Here is a 15,007-nt window from a genome sequence, read left to right as displayed (position 1 = left end):
ACACAGGGCAGAGATTTCAAGAAGGGCTAGACAAGTGGGTAATCTGGGATCCAGGCCAGAGAAACAGGAGGCACACTAACTGTAAGCAGTGTCACATGTGCAGACTGAGGCTACACACCAAAATCAGAGTTGTTATAAACCCGGGTTCAAAGTAAGTAACATTGCATATTGAAATAATAAAGCATTGCAGCAGCAATTTCCATTATTTTACTTTTAATTTGGGATTTCGCCAAATTAAAAAAGAGAAAAAAAATTCATGAGATATGTAGTATGCTATATGTAAGAGTCGTGTTTTCGCCAGGAGGTCCTGCTCTTAATGAAGTTAGATGTTATACCTTCCAGAGAGAGCTTTTTGTTCGCATTAAAAAATTCACATTTTGCACAAAGTAATTGTGCTGAAGCTTGTGATACAGTTTAATTCCTGTAACTGTCATGATAGCATCACAGTAGCTGATCTAATTACTCACTTCATTTACCTGCCGTACCCTCCCTGCTCTCTATCAGTCATCTTATCAATCTGCTCCTTCTGCTTTATATACCGTTCCACTAAGCTATCAGGGCCAGATCGTTATTCATGTTTGTCCGATGTGTTTTATGTTTCGTGAGTCGTGTCTGTGGTTCAAGTCATGGCTCTTGGGGGGCCTGTGTGTCGAAAGGGTTTTAGTGTTTGTCTCCTGTCTCCCAATCGCTTCCTGACTCCTCTCCACTGAGCCCATTCTGGTCATGGTTGGCTTGGCGTGCGGCAGAGTCAGTCTTAAGTCCTGTGATCCTGACTGCTGCATGGTGCCAGTTTAAAGTTCTGCAGTTTCTCCTGGTCTGTTCCTCTCAACCACTGGGCCTGCCTGTCTCCATCTGAGTGGGTCAGTCGGATCTCGTTGCTGGGCTCATCAAACTCTGAACCTGCATGGGCACTCCGTGGATTCCTGGAACCCTGGATCTGTCAGTTCTTGTTCGGATCGGAACCCCTGGTAGGGCTAGGGATTCCTAGATCTCAGAACTATCCTGTTCTGAGCAGTTTCCCTGAACTGGATCAGTCTCCTGCCTGCTCTCTGGGGTTGCAGCATCTGGGACACACTGACAGCTCAGAGCTGCATCTAGTTGGCAGTCCATCCACTGGATCCTGCCTCACCCAAGAGGATGAACTGAACTGTTAAACCAGGTAAGTGACCCACACGGATAATCATCTTTGGTCAGATTATCGTGGTCAGTTACCTGTGTTTCTCCCACAACCAGAGTGCCAGTGATGGGTGTTACCCCGCCTCCCCCCACAGCCGCTGCATGTCTGCAGATCCACAGCAGCCTTTTTTCTGTTCTGTTTCAGTTTTGTCCTTTGTCATTAAACATTTTGAAACTTCCCACTGTTTTTCTCGCCTGAATTCTGGATCCATTTGCCCCGTTTTATAACAGTAACTCTTTGTCAGTAATATATTTAAATACACTGTTGTTTAGAGTTTCTGCTTACATAAATTATATAACAGCATAACCACTTAATGATTGATATCCATAAAAAATAAATAAAGGTTAACAGAATATGAAGAAATATGCAATTTCAAGACAATTTCTAATTTCTGGTTTGATTTGATTTATTAAACAAAATCTTCTTTCACAATTAGCACTGGAGGCTTGAAATGTAGCACAGATATCCACAAGCTGTGAGATCTGCTTCAGCTCCTCACATCTACAGTAATTGCTGCAGCCACCATATCTGAGAATGTGCAAATTGACCCCGTTTACATTTTACATCATCATGTACTTGAATTTAGCAAAAAGGAACAAAAAACATCAGAACAGCTGATATTCAGTAAAGCCAGCTGGCACATCCAGCAGGATGTCATTCATCATGAGATGAGATAAAGATGGGAGTCTATAGGAGTTTAAAGTGAAATAAAAATAATAGGATTTTAATCACTATTTATTTTGATATATATATTTAATTTAGTAGATCTATGGCAAGCAAATCTATGGCAAGCAAAATTTACTGTTGTCCATTTTTTTATATTTTGTAACCAAATTTGGAGGCAAAAAATGTTTCTCGTATTTTCTTGTTGGTTTTCAGTTAAAAGATGATGATATGCGGATTCAAAACTATACTAAAAAAATGGTATTGGTCTAAATGATTTAGAGATTATGTTGAATTTCCTTTGCACTGAGAATGCGGGAGCAGTGTGCAATTGCGTCTTATAGTTCAGTCCGAGCCCAGAAGGTGAGGTTGCTTCAGCCGGTCGGCTGCCAACACAAGTGCGGGCGCTGCCCAGAGTCCTAGATGCTGATGTATCTTTGTTGGAGGACAGGCAGGAGATTAGAACCAAACTGAGGAAGGTCGGCATGATAATCCAAAGGGCCAAGCAAAAGCCAGTGCCTGTGACGTGATTGGTAGTTCCTGGTTCGGTACATAGACATGCAGAGATCCAGCAGGAGTCCGAAGACAGGTCAGAAATAGATCAGATCGGGGACAGGCAGACTCAGAGGACGAGAGGCAGACAGGTCAGAAAAGGCAATCAGAAACACAGGAATGCGTGAAAACTTCTCACCAGGGGCTCGAAATAATCTGGCACTGATGACTGGTCTGAAGGCTGGTTAAATAGAGACTGAAGCAGGTGGATCAGATGAACGGTGATGAGAACTGGGAGGATATAAGCAGGTGAATGAAATAAGTAATCAGACCAGGTATCAGCGCAAAGATCCTGACAACAGCCCCATTCCCATAATTTATCTCAACTTGATTAATCCCCAGTTGTACAGTGTATGTATGGGCAGTCACCCACCCTGCCCTTCCAAAGAACACTGTTGGACAAAGAGAAAAATGTGCAAAACCTTTTCTCTTGTGTCAGACAAATATAAAAATCTGTAGTTCTCTTCATGGCTTAATTGAAAAAAGTAAGCATATAAGAATTTTAAAAGGTTGAAATCAGATCCCAGGGGTTGGGATCTCGGCATACAGACTGTTTCTACAAATATTTGTGACAGAATGGTATGCTCTGAGGAAAGTGACTTTTAGCGTTGTACTGGAAATAGGATATAAAACAAGTCAAATTGCTCCTAAGTACTCCAGACTATGCTGCATTTTCTGTGCTACTGACTTGATACTGATATTGATTCTGCAGTGCAGCATTTAAAATCACACCACCTCATTCGAAACCTTTCTGTCACAATCAGCTCAACTCTGACAAACTCTCCTTCATCAGCTGTCTTTGTGCTTCACTCTTTTTCTTTACTCACTGAACAACTATTCTCTGCATGCTTGACTTTGTCTCTATGCACTCAGCTTAATTCCAGGAAATTCTGCCTTTAAATCAAAATACTTCTCCTACAGTGGCAGAGATTAGAAAACCAAGCAGCGGGATTTGTGAAAAATGACGTGATTCATTTACATACAATTAAACAATGATAACTTGCAGAGATAAATGGCCTGTACTTATAGCGCTTTTTCATGTTAGGAGACTTGACCAAAGCGCTTAACACTACATTTAGTCATTCACCTATTTACGCACACACTGATGGTGGCAAGCTACATTGTAGCCACAGCTGGGTGGGGCTCACTGACAAAAGCTAGGCTGCCATACACTGGCGCCACTCTGACCACCATCAGTAGACAATGCAGGGGAAGTTTGTCTTGCCCAAAGACACAACAACACTGAAAGCCAGAGCTTGAACTGTCAACCCTTTAATTTTGGGGCAAACTCCTACACCCGATGCCACTGTCGCACCAGATAAGTCAAGATGAAGTCAAACTTACACACAAACATTGTTGAGCATGTAAAGAAAAGGACTGAAGCAAGAGCACAGGTGGCAGAGCAGAGATATCAGAGTTGAGAGCACGGCAGATAGATTATGAGCAACGGATTGTAAGTTTAAATGCTGTACATAGGATACACTCAGGTAGGTGGAACAAATATTATGTCATATCAAATAAGATCAAACAGCTTATAGATGGTTTAATGGAATAGTTTTTTTATGGCCAATCAGTTGATTCAAAGGCCAAGATCCGCAAGTGCTATCCAAAGTGTCATCATATAAAGCTTGCCACCACAACAATCAAGTCTAAGTGGAGAACCATTCTCCCAAGTGACAAATTACATGACTCCGTCCGGCAATATGATTGATGGGTCTGGGATTGGGGATTCTCAGTAGAAGTGCATTGTGCAAAGTGTAAAGTTTGGTAGGATGAAGGATACAATGTGAGACTGTATTTCAGCCAAAAAGAGATGGATTAAGATTAAGATAATTGTAGAGTAAATTATTTTTTTCTCTCAACAGCACTCTATTTGCAGAAAAGCGCCCTTCATTTATTTAAGGTGTTTCTCAGTTAGTGTATCTTTAAAAAAAGAAATTAAGGGGAATATGACAAGTCTAATATTTTTCTATGACTTTATTTCTCTGCTCTTCAAATGAATAATTCACTTTGAAACAAAATATGATTTTTTAATATTAAATTAAATCGCTTGAATAATTTTTTTTGCTGTGAGAAACGTCTGACCAAGTTTTGGCTGGCAATAAGCTCAGGCACAGAGGTAGTAAATGCAACAGCAGTTGAAAAAAAACTGGCATCCTTTTATATGACCCAGACCACAGGAAATAAATATCTCTAGGGAGATGGAAATAGTACAAAATGAAATTCTTATTCTGTTCTTTTTTCATACAAACTGATTATTTGTATTAGAAACAGACTAAAGTTTACCACTGTGATAGCTATGGCTACTTTGACTACTGGGGGCAAGGAACACAAGTCACAGTGACTTCTGGTAAGTTTTAACTTTATATGTTTTAAAGTGACATAATTTAATATTTATTTTCCTTTCTGCATGGTTAATTACTTTATTCCTTATGAATAGTGAATTATCTCTATCAAATGCAAAAACTGTGGAAAACAGGTAGATACAGGTGAAAAAACATCTTTTCATATAAGTTTTAGATAACAGGATATTTTTGCACTAAAGTGGTATTGTGATTTGTCACCGTGGCAACTACTTTGACTACTGGGGACAAGGAACCACTGTCACTGTCACATCAGGTAAAATACAAAATTAATCATCGACATACCTATATTGAAATAATTATGCTCTGAATTTCTTTTATTTAGCCTGAAAACATAGATGTCTTTTTTTCTACTTTAACTGAACTTAAATCAGACATCATTTAAAATCCTGAAAAATTAGACAAATCATAATAGCGAAACCACCAAAGTTGTAATCATTAAGGTATTTAGTTAACCATGTTTTAGACACATTTAACTGTACATTTCGACATTTTGGTGGTTTTTGTATGTTGAATGTATCAAGTTATTATACTGTGACAATGCTTTTGACTATTGGGGAAAAGGAACTACAGTTACAGTAACATCAGGTAAGTCAATCCTATGTGGTCAATCTAATTTTCAATTTTAACTTTCAGACGATTTTCAGCAAATATTTGTTGAAATAGAGGTAAGAAAGTTGATAGTTTCAATTGTTCCTGCCAGGTTTTAATTGTTTCTGCCAGACCTTTATTAAATTATGGATTTATTTAAAGCTTCGGTGGCAATAATCATGCGCTTAAAAGTTTCTGAGGTTTTATTAGAATTTTAGAAAGATTGAAAAAGCCTGTCTGTGGAGGTAAATCCTTGGACAAGTTTTAGTATGGGATAGATTAAGTCTTCTTTTACTGTGACTACTATGCTTTTGACTACTGGGGACAAGGAACTACTGTCACTGTCACCTCAGGTAGGAAAATATTTTATTTCTAATTTCGATATTTAAATCAAATTGAAAATAATAGTTAATTTTCAGTTGAATTCAACGATGAGAATTTGGATATAGAAAGACTATGAAGTATTTTTACTGTTGAGGGACAAAGTGGACAAAAACTAAAATCTTCTGGTTGTTAAATTCCTGTGAATTATCATTAAGTGGGTAGATTTATACCAAACAGCTTTAACATAGTAGGTATTAATGTGGTAGGTTTTTGTTACAACTTTGAGTGAACTGTATTACTGTGACAACTGGGCTTTTGACTACTGGGGGAAAGGAACGACTGTAACAGTAACATCAGGTAAGAATAGTCACTCTAAAAATATGCTACTGTATTTTGTTAAGTTTTACATTTTAACCTACAAATCTAAATACTCAGTTGTCTGGACTCAATTCATTTTACTGTAAAAGTAATACTTCACATGCGATATTGACTTAGTTGGTAATTAGAGATAATAACCTTTTAATTGGTTTATAAAAAAAAGTTGAAGGTGATTACATGTCAAATAATTTTTTGGTCACCATTAGACTGTTAGGCTTTTCATACTAAGCCTTAAGTAGGTTGATCACTGTGCTACGGTGCTTTTGACTACTGGGGAAAAGGAACCACAGTCACTGTCACTTCAGGTAGGAAATTAAACTGTTTCTAATCGGCAAAGTAGATTTTCATTTAAAATCGATTTTTGTCATATTTTGTCCCTCAACTGTGACATTAGGCCTGGTTAATGTAAAGACTTGTGACTTAGTTCAATAGGCTGAAACAAGCGCTTCTTAAATATTGGAATGGGAAAATGATTTCAGAGTGATTTCCAGAAAAAATTTTCGAATGGCTCAATTGGGTTTTTGTTAAAAATCGTAATGAAAAGTTATTTTGGTAATATTCAACAATATCATCAAAATGAACTTTGCTAAAACCAGTAATGTTAATTCAATCATTGCCTTTTAGCATTCTAAAAACAGGATTACAAAAAAAAAAAAAAAAAAAAAAAATTTAGGTTTTAAACAATTGGAAATTCTAGACTATTATTTGGAGCTTTTTATGTACAAGAGTTAAAGAGATTCATTACTGTGCTACGATGCTTTTGACTATTGGGGAAAAGGAACGACAGTCACCGTAACCTCAGGTATGAAATTAAATTGTATCTAAATAGTAAATTAAGTTGGACAGAGTTCTACAGGATTATATTTCTAAATTAATTCAGATAGATTTTCTTTTTTTTTCATGCTTAAATTATGTAATTTGTTTGTGATGTCTAAAAGGGAACTTTGAAAAGATATTTGTTTTAATATACCGATGTCCTTAAATTGGATATTGGTATATCTGATAACATTTACTCTATTTTAAATTGTTTAAATTGATTTAATGTAACAGTAAAAACGCTATGGTGTTACAAGCTTGAGTTCACAATCGGTAAATTCGACTTTTAATGTTAAGAAGTCAGTCTGATTAGTCACAGTGTTACTATGAAGCTTTTGACTATTGGGGAAAAGGAACCACAGTCACCGTCACTTCAGGTAGGAAATTCAACTGTTTCTAATCGGCAAAGTAGATTTTCATTTAAAATAGTTTTTGTCATATTTTGTCCCTCAACTGTGACATTAGGGCTGGTTAATATAAAGACTTGTGACTTAATTCAATAGGTAGAAACAAGCGCTTCTTAAATATTGGAATGGGAAAATGATTTAAAAATGATTTCAAGAAAAATTTTCGAATGGCTCAGTTGGGTTTTATTTAAAGATCGTAAATAACTGTTATTTTTGTAATATTCAACAATATTATCAAAATGAACTTTTCTGAAATCAGTAATGTTAATTCACTCGTTGCTTTATAGCATTCTAAAAACAGGATTACAAAAAATAATGCAAATATTTAGGTTTTAAACAATTGGAAATTCTAGACTATTATTTGGAACTTTTTATGTACAAGAGTTAAAGAGATTCATTACTGTGCAACGCTGCCTTTGACTACTGGGGCAAAGGAACAACAGTCACCGTAACCTCAGGTATGAAATTAAATTGTATCTAAATAGTAAATTAAGTTGGACAGAATTCTAAAGGATTAAATATCTAAATGAATTCAAATTCATTTTCTTTTTTTTCTTGCTTAAATTATGTAATTCGTTTGTGATGTTTAAAAGTGAACTTTGGAAAGATATTTATTGTAATATACCGATGCCCTTAAATTTGATATTGGTATACCTGATAACATTTACTCTAATTTAAATTTTTTAAATTGATTTAATGTAAAAGTAAAAACGCTATGGTGTTACAAGCTTGAGTTCACAATCCGTAAATTCGACTTTTAATGTTAAGAAGTCAGTCCGATTAGTCACAGTGTTACTATGAAGCGTTTGACTATTGGGGAAAAGGGACAACAGTCACCGTCACTTCAGGTATGAAAATGCTTTTTGATGATTATCAAAAGAATGTTTTAGAACCTAACTTTGTATTTTGTCACTTGATGGACATTTTTAATTTAAATATGTTGTAGGCTCTTAATTAGTTTAGAAAAAAACTCAATAGAAAATGTCTTTATAAAAAAAGGTTCTTATGTAAAAATCGTTCGTAAGAGGTGTAATTTCTTCATTTGGTTAAATTTTCTAATAATATATTTATATTATAGAAATTATTGAGTGGTGACTTAAAGTGAGTTGTCATTTATTTTGGAGGGTATTTACAGTACCGGTTAAATACTCTAAAATAAAACCATTAATATGTATAATATTGACCCCAAATAGTGATTTAGTATTAAAGGATTTTGTCAACATCATAGTAAATTAGCCCTGTAATATAAAAGAGTTAATCAGATTTTTTTGGTGTGTTGAATATTTCTTAAAGGTTTGTGTTTTGTTTATGGACCCTTATAAATTAAATCTTATTTAATTCTTTGCAAAAGTTTTGGAACATTAATCAGTCTTTGTAAAACGGGTAAAAAATATATAGATATTTGCTTGTTAAATTTCTGTGAAATTACACATTTTTACATTTGTGAATAAGGATGAGATTGACCTTTCAAAATCTGAAAAAAAGTTTTTGTTTTTCCTTTTGTTCAACTTAACATAATTTCTTAGCATGTTTTGGTGTTTTATATCAATAAGAAAAATGTATTGTATGAAATTTGAAACAGTTACGTTGATAACTCAATATTGCTTTTGCAAAAGGTATTTTGGTTACAGCTTCTTCAGGTAAGACTGAGAGGGTTTTAAAATTGATGATGTCTAAAATTTAAATTTTTTTTCTATGTCTTAAGCAAATTTGATGGTTGTGTATGCACTAACATATTTTGTTAAAAAGGAATTACCTTTATATAATTGAGCATATATATATATATATATATATATATATATATATATATATATGGGAATTTAAAGTAAAAAGGTATTCAAAATGAAAACACGGTAAAACAACTTATAAGTGATCAAACCTTTTGCTTGTCCTGTATTTATCAAGTTGAAGATCATTGTGTCCTAAGTTTTGTTTATTTTAAATATTGATGCTTATAATAAGCTTTTGCTTTTTCTTTTTCAGCCACTCAGCATGCTCCAACTGTGTTCCCGCTGATTCCTTGTGGCTCCGGGGGCAGCGACATGGTCACCCTCGGCTGCCTTGCCACTGGTTTCAACCCCCCTTCCATTACTTTTTCCTGGCAACAAGGCAATACTAATTTGGACAACTTCATCCAGTATCCTTCAATACAGAAGGGCAGTGAATACGTCGGAATTAGTCAGGTCCAAGTAAGAAGACAGGACTGGGAAGCAAATAATTCCTTCAAATGTGTCGCAAATCACGCTGCAGGACAACAACATGCTTCAATGGTCAAACCAAGTAAGAATTTTATAAACCAAAATCATTTATAATATTGTTTTAAATACCTTTGGTATTATTTTAAGCTATATTTCACATAGATTGAATTTTTTTTCTTTTACTAGAAAAAGTTTCATTTTCTAACAAACTGTAAAACTTTAGTAATCTCACTGGTTATGGATATTCAACAGCTATAATCAGTTTTCAATCTTAAGTTTTGATTTTATTCTGTTTGTAGTCATTAAAGTATTAAATATCTGGATTAATTTAGCTATATATTAATATCCTATCATTACACATATCTGGAGAAGATTTATCTAAATGTTATGTTGAGGAAACTAAGTGACAAAATTTCTTTTAAGTTTAGATAGATGAAAATTTGATCTTAGAAATGCTTAAATGGGGGAACTGCTTTTAAATGTCTTTATTGATATATAGTAATATATAATATATAACCTAGATGGAACAATAAGGTAAAGCCAACAGTATTTTCAGTATCTGACTGTTTTTTTTCATCACTAACACCTTTTCTTGTTCTATAATAGTCTACATATGCACCTTCTGCTTTTTTGTTCCTAAACAGTCCTACATGTTTGAAGACTTCTGTCTGTGTCTTTTTTTCTGTCTGTTGATTAACACCCTCACTGATATCAATATTAGTCTGTGCTTGCCAGTCAATGTATATGCAGAAGTGAGTGTCTCTTTGGAGTGCATTAAGGCCAATTTTAAAAACACTTATGCCCCTGGTAGATGACATACTTATAGCTGCGTAAATATGATGCATGTTGTCGTAGGACTTTGTTAAAAGAACTGATTATATGAACCAAGCAGCACTTTCTCGGGGCTTCTGCATATATATAGATTTTTTTTCCTTGCTTCTGCATACATATATGTGTATTTGTTTGTCTTTCAGAGGAGGTTTTTCAGGCTCCGACTCTTAAAGTGTGTTCCTCCGTTGATGAGGACAAAGAGGAGGCTTACTTCTCCTGCTTTGCCAAAGATTTTACACCAAATAAGTATGAGATCACATGGAAGAAAGATGATAAAGACATCAGCGAGAGGATAGATGAGGTCAACACATCGGCTCAGGGAAGAAATGACACAAACGGAACTATTCTGTACAGTGTTGGAAGTCTGCTCACACTGAAAACCACTGAAGTGCTTCAAGACACAAAGATAACATGTATTTTTAAGGGAAAAGGTGAAAATAACACTCCAGTCTACAGAAATGCAACTGTGTCCCACAAGGAATGTACAGGTGGTAAGTACAATGCTGTTTTTTATTGGACTTATTTATTTTTCCTGTTTTATGCATTTGTTCAATAATTATCATCTTTTTTTTTTTCTTTTTTTTTATCTCTTAGCGACTGAGGGTTGTCTTGAAGCAGATGTGGATGTAACCATCATACCCCCAACATTGCAAGACATGTTTGAGAAAGGACAAGGAAAATTAATATGTCAAGCCAAATTTAAAAGGGGCAGATTTGAGACCATTTTCTGGGAGAAAACGAACGACAACACAAAACTTGTAGGCACAAACCGGACTTTAGGATCAAGAACATATGAAGCTGAGACTGAAATCACCTATGATGAATGGCGCAAGGGGGAAACTTATACCTGTGAAATCCAGAACAAGGATTGGATTGAACCATTAAGGAAAGAGTATAACAGAAATAATAATGGTAAGCAAACTTCTCATAATCTTTACCTATATTTAAAGTATATCTGCTTCTCACAGTAAATACTTTATGTGAGCAATCTTTTCAGGAACATAAGTGTTTCACTTATTTTATGTGCTAATTTAATTTGTCATCCAGATCCTAATTCTTTTCTCATGCTTGCAGGAAAGGAAATGAAGCGTCCATCAGTGTTTATGTTGCCCCCAGTAGAACAACCTAGAGAAAAAACAGTGATCCTGACTTGCTATGTGAAAGGCTTCTATCCTCAGGAGGTTTATGTGGCTTGGCTTGTTGATGATGAGGCAAACACAATATATTCATTCAATACCACAGAACCTGTGGAAGTCGACGGATCCTTCTCTGTTTACAGCCAGTTGGTCCTCACAACAGAGGAATGGGAGCAGACTGATGTGGTGTATAGCTGTGCTGTTCAACATGAGTCACTTGCTAAGCCAGCCAGATCTATTGTCAGATCTATTGGATACAGAACCTTTAAAAACACCAACGTGGTCAACCTCAGCATGAACGTCCCTGAAAAGTGCAAGGCCTAGTAGATGTTGACTAGTGTCTGTGCGTCTTCTGCTTCGTTTTTTTTTTTTTTGTTGTTGTTGTTGCTTGTGATTTTTGAACTCAGTTTGTGTGTTTTTAGTGCAAATTAAAAAATCAAAATAAAAAAAAATGTCCGCCAACTGTGTTGATGTTTGTCGCTCGTACTTTGTGTGTACTTGACTCGTATTTGAAACTGAATGTTTATATTGGGTTTTAGGTTAAGTCTTGTCTTTATGCAACCTAAATAAGGAGTTATTCATATTCACATTTTAATTAGTTGTGCTCTAATATTTACGAAGGCTTTTAACTACATACTAGACTGCTATTACCTCAGCAACATTTATTTACATGGCTAGAACTGTCTGCGTTTCTGTCATATGTCCTCTTGTGCCTGTGTTTCATCTACTGGGTCTTGCACCCCAAGAAAGTTAGATGACTCATAAACTCTGATGATAGGGTTTTTCACAAGCAAGTCAGTATCATAATGATACCCATTTAATTTCTGTAATACTAGTTAAATACTTTAAGCCACACTATTTTACTAAAGCTTTGAAGGAACAGCAACAGTTTATATATTTCATATAATTTTATGATATTTGCAACTTTATATGTTACTGAAAAACTCTAAAACAACAAGTATGGACCTCACAACATAGCAGCACAATGCACTTACTTGTCATTTCTAACTGTGCACCAAAACCAGACGTCGTGACTGAAGTAAACACCTACAGCGGAATCATTGAAGTAGAGGAAGATGACATGACTAACACAGCTATCACCTTTATCCTTCTCTTCCTCCTCGCCCTGGTGTTCTCCATTGGAACCACTGCAATTAAGGTAACATGTTAAGTCTGTGTTGGCACAAATGTCAATTGATGAGATAAAAACTTGAAATCAAATGAAAGTGACAAAAAAGTACAGTGGGTTTCAACAAAGCCTTTGGTGGAGAGACTAGTAACATCCTTGGATAAATTTGGTTTCTAGCCGCCATGTTTTCAAGCTGCAGCGAATTATGATCACTACAAATGTTTTTATATTAGATTACACACATCCGGCAGTAGTATGCTAACATTAGTGTTTGATTTATATATGTTCAAATATAAAAAAAACAAAAAAAACAGAGCAGAATATAATATACAGGCTTTGCCACGGATTTCTACTTATTTCTGGTTTCCTTTTAGAAAAGAATAAAATAGAACAGAACAGAAGAGAATTCAACTTTATTGTACACTGTCATAAGTAAAAAGCAACAAAATGTAGTTTGCAGCTATCCAGAGGAGCCATACTGGATATAAATATTTGTTTACATTTGCACAGAAATGTATGTATGTATTGACTAAAAATAGTATATATAAACAGAAAGCAATTGTAAGGCTATACAATATATAAATATGAAAACTATATACAGATTATACAGGAAAGTTAGGATATGGATTATATATATATATATATATATGTATTACTGGGGTTATAATACAGGACATACATAATGACAGATAATAGAGGATAAACGATTTAGATTTAGATTTTCTATTTACATGTTATATTTAAATCTGACTGAATTACATCAGAATAATTTAGAAATCATTAATGCTCATATTTAAGTAAGAAGCCATTCCAGTGACTGCTTTATGTGTTTTTATGTATTTATTTTAGAAATTTAATATATATTAATTGAATGTATTTATTTATTAAAATTAAGTTTTAATCATGTGCAGATTAATGTTGATTATTCCAGTATTGTATGAAAGTTAAAATTTCACCATAAATTATTACCTTAAAATGCTTTTAAATCCCTGTAAGATATCAGACATTTATTCTAAAAGGTTATTGCTTTGGACTTTTTATTTCTGATGTTGACTGTTCATTAGATGTTATAAAATCTAGCTGAGTATTGTTGTATTAATTTGTTAATACAGGAGAGACATAAACTGACCAAGGAATTCCCTTATTTAACCATGTTAGAGCAACAAAAATATATATACATTCTATATATATTCTAAAAGTTTGATAAAGCTCTTTGAGTGTATCAAAAAATAAAGTGCTTTACAAGCAAAATATATTCTTAATTTCAATATTGTTATGATAAATCAGAGTATTTTTTGGCATTCTCAGAGCTACAGTTTATTTAGCAACTATAGCTTTTAAATATTAATGTCTGAGCAGAGGATATAAATAGCCCAGATAAAACATTTCAGACAATTATTCTTCATGATGCAGAAAATGTGATTCTCCACTGAAATATCCTGTTTTGTTTTATTTTTTTGTTCACAAGTCTTCAGAATAAAAAAAATCCAATCATTTTAATTGCTTTGATGCACGATATGTGCAGTAGTAGTGACTGAATTTTGATTCAGTGTTTATACATTTTAGATATTACTAAAGCAGACCTTTTAGATTCTATATTTTAAAATCTATCTGATGGGTTTTTTGTCCCTTAATTATTAATTATACAACATCAGAGACCAGAGAGGCACTAACACAATTGTTTATAATTTAGGTAAATTTTTGTTATATTTTGGTCAAGGAAATAATTTAATATGTCATTATAATAAAAAGTAAAGCTTATTAATGCTCATAATTAAGTAAGAAGCCATTCTGGTGGCTGCTTTATGTCTTTTATGTATTTATTTACGAAATTTAATTTATTATTAATTACATTTATTTTTTTTTTATTAAAAGTTAAGTTTGAATCATGTGTAGAGAGCATTTGCTGATTATTCCAGTATTGTATCAAAGTTTAAATTTTACCATAAAATATTACCTTAAAATGCTTCTAAATCCCTGTAAGATATCAGACATTTCTTCTAAAAGGTTATTGCTTCCTTTGGACTTTTTATTGCAGATGTTGACTGTTCATAAGATGTTATAAAATCTAGCTGAGTATTGTTGTATTAATTTGTTAATACAGGAGAGACATAAACTGACCAAGGAATACCCTTATTTAACCATGTTAGAGCAACAAAAATATATATACATTCTATATATATTCTAAAAGTTTGATAAAGCTCTTTGAGTGTATCAGAAAATAATGTGCTTTACAAGCAAAATATATTCTTAATTTCAATATTGTTATGATAAATCAGAGTATTTTTTGGCATTCTCAGAGCAACAGTTTATTTAGCAACTGTAGCTTTTAAATATTAATGTCTGAGCAGAGGATATTAATAGCCCAGATAAAACATTTCAGACAATTATTCTTCATGATGCAGAAAATGTGATTCTCCACTGAAATATCCTGTTTTGTTT

At 34.0% G+C, this 15,007-nt stretch overlaps 1 protein-coding gene across 1 annotated transcript in view; it reads left to right on the top strand.

Annotated features, from left to right (window-relative positions):
- Positions 1-15,007, top strand: part of LOC107096032 — a 71,181-nt gene that overhangs the window by 44,419 nt on the left and 11,755 nt on the right. Inside the window, exons 3-7 of the mRNA XM_015392487.1 lie at positions 4,957-5,011; positions 9,255-9,551; positions 10,444-10,791; positions 10,895-11,212; positions 11,375-11,749. Of these exons, the coding sequence (XP_015247973.1) occupies positions 4,957-5,011; positions 9,255-9,551; positions 10,444-10,791; positions 10,895-11,212; positions 11,375-11,749 (1,393 nt within the window). The remainder of the gene's footprint in view (positions 1-4,956; positions 5,012-9,254; positions 9,552-10,443; positions 10,792-10,894; positions 11,213-11,374; positions 11,750-15,007) is intronic.

The sequence above is a fragment of the Cyprinodon variegatus genome, unplaced genomic scaffold (genome assembly GCF_000732505.1).
Source record: "Cyprinodon variegatus isolate N-32 unplaced genomic scaffold, C_variegatus-1.0 Scaffold594, whole genome shotgun sequence".
Classification (NCBI taxonomy): Eukaryota; Metazoa; Chordata; class Actinopteri; order Cyprinodontiformes; family Cyprinodontidae; genus Cyprinodon; species Cyprinodon variegatus.
Note: the sequence above shows the minus strand (reverse complement) of the source record. Positions and strands in the feature narration are given on the sequence as shown.